Below are 6,794 nucleotides of genomic sequence, written 5' to 3'. Positions count from 1 at the left end.
TCTATCTCTCTCTCTGTAGTGTGACCAAGAGTGGTGTATTGTTATTAAGTGGGGACTGGAACTGTACAGTAGATTTTACTGTTGATCGCACTGCTGAAGAACCTCATCTGCGGTCAGCTACTTGTCTGTCTGGTCTTCTAACTGAGTTTGAGCTTTCTGATGTGTGGAGAGTAAGGAATGCAACAGTTAGGCAGTACACATGGTTAAAGGTTAATGAAGGTCGTGTCAGTGCAGCAAGGTTAGACAGGTTGTAGTAGGGTTGGAAGGTTAGACAGGTTAGATGTATCTGATCACTACTGTAGTAGGGTTGGAAGGTTAGATATGTTGTTTGTATCTGATCACTACTGTAGTAGGGTTGGAAGGTTAGACAGGTTGTATGTATCTGATCACTACTGTAGTAGGGTTGGAAGGTTAGACAGGTTGTATGTATCTGATCACTACTGTAGTAGGGTTGGAAGGTTAGACCGGTTGTATGTATCTGATCACTACTGTAGTAGGGTTGGAAGGTTAGACAGGTTGTATGTATCTGATCACTACTGTAGTAGGGTTGGAAGGTTAGACAGGTTGTATGTATCTGATCACTACTGTAGTAGGGTTGGAAGGTTAGACCGGTTGTATGTATCTGATCACTACTGTAGTAGGGTTGGAAAAAGGGAATTTTGAGTCCTTGAGACAATGGTGGGAGGTTCTTGAGACAATGGTGGGAGGTTCTTGAGACAATGGTGGGAGGTTCTTGAGACAATGGTGGGAGGTTCTTGAGACAATGGTGGGAGGTTCTTGAGAGAATGGTGGGAGGTTCTTGAGACAATGGTGGGAGGTTGGGAAGGCCCAAATACGTGTGTCTTGTCAACAGTATACTGCTCTGTCTCATATTGAAGTTAAAGAGACTATCAGGGCCCTTGAACAGGACATCAAATCTATTGAATTGAAGTTGCTCACTCAGAACGACAGGACAAGAGACATGAACTGAGGATGTTTCTACATGAAAGAGTGAAGGGTGCCTTGATTAGGTCTCATGTTGTTACCCTCAAAGATATGGATGCTCCTAGAACCACTAGGACAGTCGCCATTACAACACAAACAGACAGTCTGCCTTCGTCTGCCTTGATGGGAAGGTGACCACGGATGACAGTGAAATGCGCCAACATGCCGTGGTTTTCTACTCTGCCCTCTATAAGGTGGAGGATTGTGACTCTCTGTGTACTGAACAGTTGTTACATGGTCTTCCTCAATTGGGCCCTGAGCAGAGAGCTGCTTTTGGACTCTGACATTACTCTGCAGGAGCCACATTACTCCACAGCAGTTATGCAGCTCTCAACAGGCCCCTGGCATCGATGGTTTACCATCTGAGTTCTAGAAGCACTTTTGGGGGTCTATTGGGGAGGATTTTTATGAAGTGGTGTGTGAATCTTTTCATGAGAGTTGTCTTCCTGTATCCTGTTAACATGCTGTGCTTTCATTGTTGCTAGAAAAGGGGGATTTGGCTTCTATAAAGGGGGATTTGGCTCCTATAAAGGGGGATTTGGCTCCTATAAAGGGGGATTTGGCTCCTATAAAAAATTGGCGACCCGTTGCGTTTTGCAGAACAAACAATTGTATCTAAATGTCTCTCAAACAGGTTGAAAGAGTATCTGGGGTTGTTGGTCCATAAGGACCAATCTTACTGTGTACCTGACCGCTCTGTAGTTAATAACTTGTTTCTAATAAGAAATGTTTTAGACAGTTGTAAACTGTCTGATGTGAATGTGGGTTTACTTTCGTTGGATCAGGAGAAGACTTTTGATCGTGTGGTCCACCAGTACTTGTTCAAAACAATGAAAGCCTTTGGGTTTGGGGATGTTTTTTTGTCTTGGATGAGTTTACTGTATGCTGGGGCCTCGTGTATGGTGAAGGTGGGTGCGGTTTGAGCTGCCCCATCCCTGTCCAAAGGGGCATCAGGCAGGGATGCCCAATTTCAAGGCAGTTATATAGTCTGGCGATTGAACCAATGCTTTGTTTTTTAAGAGCGAGGCGTACTGGTTTCTCTGTGCCAGGTGTAATGAAGGGTCCCACGATAGCACTGTCTGCGTATGCAGATTACGTGATAGTTTTTATTACAGGGGGTGAGGATGTTAAGGTTCTCTCAAACACTCTAAAGGTGTATGATTGGGTCTCCTCAGCTAGAGTCAATTGGGAAAAGAGTGAATCGCTGTGGGCAGGTCGGCTTCAGATAGGGTCCGCTCCACGGTTACCAGGGGGGCTTCAGTGGGGCAGAGATGGGATGAAGACTTTGGGAAGACTTTGGGGGTTTTTCTAGGCTCCGATGTATTTCAGAAAAATAACTGGGAGGGTGTAGTGGAGAAAGTGTGTGTCTGTCAAGGTGGAAATTGGTGCTACCCCAGCTGTCTTATAGGGGAAGGGTACTGGTAGCCAATAATCTTGCTGCCTCTACCCTGTGGCACAGACTAATTATTTTACAGGAGCTTCAGAGGACCCTTGTCAATTTCTTCTGGTCTGGACAACACTGGATTAAAGCTGCAGCCCTGTACCTGCCGCTGCACGAGGGTGGGCAAGGCCTGGTGGACATTTCCTCCAGGATCAAGGCTTTCCGGCTTCAAGCCGCCCAGAGACTGTTGTACAGTGACGGTTTTAGATGACCTGATCACTGATTGGTTCTCAGCTCTGGGTGAGGTTTTCTCTTCCCAACTGTTTATATTTGGGCTAAAGTACAGGTTTAGTCGAAGGGGTGTAGTTACTTTGCCTAATTTTGTGTCAGGGAGCAGCCAAATTAGCAATATGGAAGACCCGAAAGAACAGTATTCGGGGACAGGGGTCTGTGGATGTGGTGGGAATGCTGGAGGGAATGTTGGCAGCGAGACTAAGGGTTGAGTTTGCCTATTATAAACTTGTCAACAATATTGATCTGTTTATGAGTATATGGGGTATTCAGAGGCTGTTGTGTTTAGTTACTGTGGAGGAGGAATTAGAGTTGTGTTTTTAATTGATGTGTAACTGTGGTTTTGTATGAGTGTTTATAGTGTTGTGGGTTCCCAGACCCAATAAAGATGATTTTAAAGATGATTTTAAAACTCCAAACTCTTTCTCTCTCTCTCTTTCTGTATCTCTCTTTCTCTTTCTGTATCTCTCTCTCTTTCTGTATCTCTCTCTCTGTGTCTGTATCTCTCTCTCTCTGTCAGTGTTGATGAAGACTCTAGATCATCCTCACATTGTACGTCTGATCGGGGTCATTGAGGTGGACCCTGTGTGGATCGTCATGGAGCTGTACGAGCACGGAGAGGTGAGGGTTCCCGAGACCAGTTCAGGGCACGAGGGGTCAGAGGTTTTTTGTGATGTCACCAGTCTGCCTCAAAAATATGAAGTCACTCACTGGCTCAGAATGCATCACATCAAGGAGTAGAGCAGGATAAAGTATAGAGAGAATCCACATATCTTCCTCTCTCTCTCTGTGTGTGTGTGTGTGTGTGTGTGTGTGTGTGTGTGTGTGTGTGTAGTTGGGCACCTACCTTGTGGAGCAGCAGAGGTCTCTGACCAGTGTAACTCTGGTCCTGTATAGTCTACAGATCTGTAAAGCCCTGGCTTACCTGGAGGGGCTGAACATGGTACACAGGTAACAAACGCGCTCCATTCACGTCCCTGCTTTCCTGAACGTCGTGTTGTTTAGAGGAAGTCGTTTATTAAAGGGGCAATCACCATTTCAAAACGAATAACCTCTAAATGCCTCACGATCTTAGTTCTACGGCTCCATTAGGACCCAACGTATCAGCTGTTTTTATTCTGCTCGTGAACAAATATGTTTTTCAACCCTTCAGCTGTTTACCAAAACACTGGCAGGGTGACTGCTTTGTTGTTGTTTGAACTGCAGATTTCTCCTTTTTAACCCAGAGAGGAAGTGAACGCCTGTTTCATCAACCCCATAGCATCATATCACTTCTGCAGTCAGCCCTCAAAGTCTGCTTCCTCATTGGCTGAATGATTCATTTCTGACTATGTGTCTCTGTTATTGGTTATCATTGGTTAATATGGTTAATATGGTTTAATCCCGGCATTGGGATTGGTTAATATGGTTAATATGGTTTAATCCCGGCATTGGGATTGGTTAATATGGTTAATATGGTTTAATCCCGGCATTGGGATTGGTTAATATGGTTAATATGGTTTAATCCCGGCATTGGGATTGGTTAATATGGTTAATATGGTTTAATCCCGGCATTGGGATTGGTTAATATGGTTAATATGGTTTAATCCCGGCATTGGGATTGGTTAATATGGTTAATATGGTTTAATCCCGGCATTGGGATTGGTTAATATGGTTAATATGGTTTAATCCCGGCATTGGGATTGGTTAATATGGTTTAATCCCGGCATTGGGATTGGTTAATATGGTTAATATGGTTTAATCCCGGCATTGGGATTGGTTAATATGGTTAATATGGTTTAATCCCGGCATTGGGATTGGTTAATATGGTTAATATGGTTTAATCCCGGCATTGGGATTGGTTAATATGGTTAATATGGTTTAATCCCGGCATTGGGATTGGTTAAAAGACCCAGTGTAATTTTCCTGTGTTTTATTCATATTTCCACACTATGATGTTGGAATAATTCTGTGAAAATGGTGAAAATGTCCTTTTAGCATAAGAGCTGTTAGAAAAGACCTACCTGAAATTTCAGCCTGTTTTGGTGGGATGGAGTTTTAGCCTGTGTGATGACATCACCAGGAGGTTAATTAGTTAATAAACTAATAAGAAAGAGAGTTCCAAACCTCTCTGTTTGTTTTACTTGTAAACAAAGTAAATGTAAAGAAACACTATATAGCCTCAAACATGGTTAAAACTAACATTTTCCAGATCATGGATGGTCAGTCCTTGCAGACGTAGTGCTGTCTATGAATTTGAGAGTGGTTACATTTCTCCAGCACATCATCCCTCAGCTTTTTTACCAAAACAGGAGCGGGGAGTCATTTTTGTTATTGTTTTTTACTGCTGATTGACCGCTTTAATTGTTACCCAGAAATGATAACGGCTGCATTGGATCTTTTGATAGTGTTTTAGTTTGTGATTGGTTAATATAGTTCAATTTCTCTATTGTGATTGGTCAATATAGTTCAATTTCTCTATTGTGATTGGTCAATATAGTTCAATTTCTCTATTGTGATTGGTCAATATAGTTCAATTTCTCTATTGTGATTGGTCAATATAGTTCAATTTCTCTATTGTGATTGGTCAATATAGTTCAATTTCTCTATCGTGATTGGTTAACATCGTTCAATTTCTCTATCGTGATTGGTTAATATAGTTCAATTTCTCTATCGTGATTGGTTAACATCGTTCAATTTCTCTATTGTGATTAGTTAATATAGTTCAATTTCTCTATTGTGATTAGTTAATATAGTTCAATTTCTCTATTGTGATTAGTTAATATAGTTCAATTTCTCTATCGTGATTGGTTAACATAGTTCAATTTCTCTATTGTGATTAGTTAATATAGTTCAATTTCTCTATCGTGATTAGTTAATATAGTTCAATTTCTCTATCGTGATTGGTTAACATCGTTCCATTTCTCTATTGTGATTAGTTAATATAGTTCCATTTCTCTATCGTGATTGGTTAACATCGTTCCATTTCTCTATTGTGATTGGTTAGAGACATAGCTGTGAGGAACGTGTTGGTGGCGTCTGCAGACTGTGTCAAACTGGGAGACTTTGGGCTGTCCCGTTACGTAGAAGATGAAGACTACTACAAAGGTGTTAACACGGTGCCTTCCGGAAGGATTCAGACCCTTTCACTTTACCCACATTTTGTTACTTTTTACTGCCTTATTCTGAAACAGATGAAATAAAACAATTCCTCATCAATCTACACACAATAATAATAAACCCATAATGACAGTTGTTTTTGGTTCGTTTGCCATTTTTATAAATACCTTATTTACATACCTTTTATAAATACCTTATTTACATACCTTTTATAAATACCTTATTTACATACCTTTTATAAATACCTTATTTACATACCTTTTATAAATACCTTATTTACATACCTTTTATAAATACCTTATTTACATACCTTTTATAAATACCTTATTTACATACCTTTTATAAATACCTTATTTACATACCTTTTATAAATACCTTATTTACATACCTTTTATAAATACCTTATTTACATACCTTTTATAAATACCTTATTTACATACCTTTTATAAATACCTTATTTACATACCTTTTATAAATACCTTATTTACATACCTTTTATAAATACCTTATTTACATACCTTTTATAAATACCTTATTTACATACCTTTTATAAATACCTTATTTACATACCTTTTATAAATACCTTATTTACATAAGTATTCAGACCTTTTTGCTATTGAGACTCAACATAGAGCTCAGGTGCGTCCTGTTTCCATTGATCATCCTTGAGATGTTTCTACAACTTGATTGGAGTCCGCCTGGGGTAAATTCAATTGATTGGACATGATTTGGAAAAGCACACACCTGTCTATATAAGGTCCCACAGTTGACGGTGCATGTCAGAGCAAAAGCCAAGCCATGAGGTTAAAGGAATTGTCTGTAGAGCTCAGAGACAGGATTGTGTCGAGGCACCCTTCTGGGGAAGGGTACCAAAACATTTATGCTGCATTGAAGGTCCCCAAGAACACAGTGGCCTCCATCATTCTGAAATGGAAGAATCACCAAGACACTTCCTAGAGCATGCCGTTAGGCCAAACTGAGAAATCGGGGGAGAAGGACCGTGGTCAGGGAGGTGACCAAGAACCTGATGGTCACATTG

The 6,794-nt window shown here is 40.7% G+C and overlaps 1 protein-coding gene across 2 annotated transcripts in view; it reads left to right on the top strand.

Moving 5' to 3' along the window:
- Window positions 1-6,794, top strand: part of ptk2ba (protein tyrosine kinase 2 beta, a) — a 56,315-nt gene that overhangs the window by 38,021 nt on the left and 11,500 nt on the right. For both annotated transcript variants that reach the window (XM_036955219.1, XM_036955218.1), the window contains exons 17-19: window positions 3,177-3,277; window positions 3,492-3,607; window positions 5,643-5,743. In XM_036955219.1, coding sequence (XP_036811114.1) covers window positions 3,177-3,277; window positions 3,492-3,607; window positions 5,643-5,743 — 318 coding nt within the window. The remainder of the gene's footprint in view (window positions 1-3,176; window positions 3,278-3,491; window positions 3,608-5,642; window positions 5,744-6,794) is intronic.

Source organism: Oncorhynchus mykiss, chromosome 19 (assembly GCF_013265735.2).
Source record: "Oncorhynchus mykiss isolate Arlee chromosome 19, USDA_OmykA_1.1, whole genome shotgun sequence".
Classification (NCBI taxonomy): Eukaryota; Metazoa; Chordata; class Actinopteri; order Salmoniformes; family Salmonidae; genus Oncorhynchus; species Oncorhynchus mykiss.
Note: the sequence above shows the minus strand (reverse complement) of the source record. Positions and strands in the feature narration are given on the sequence as shown.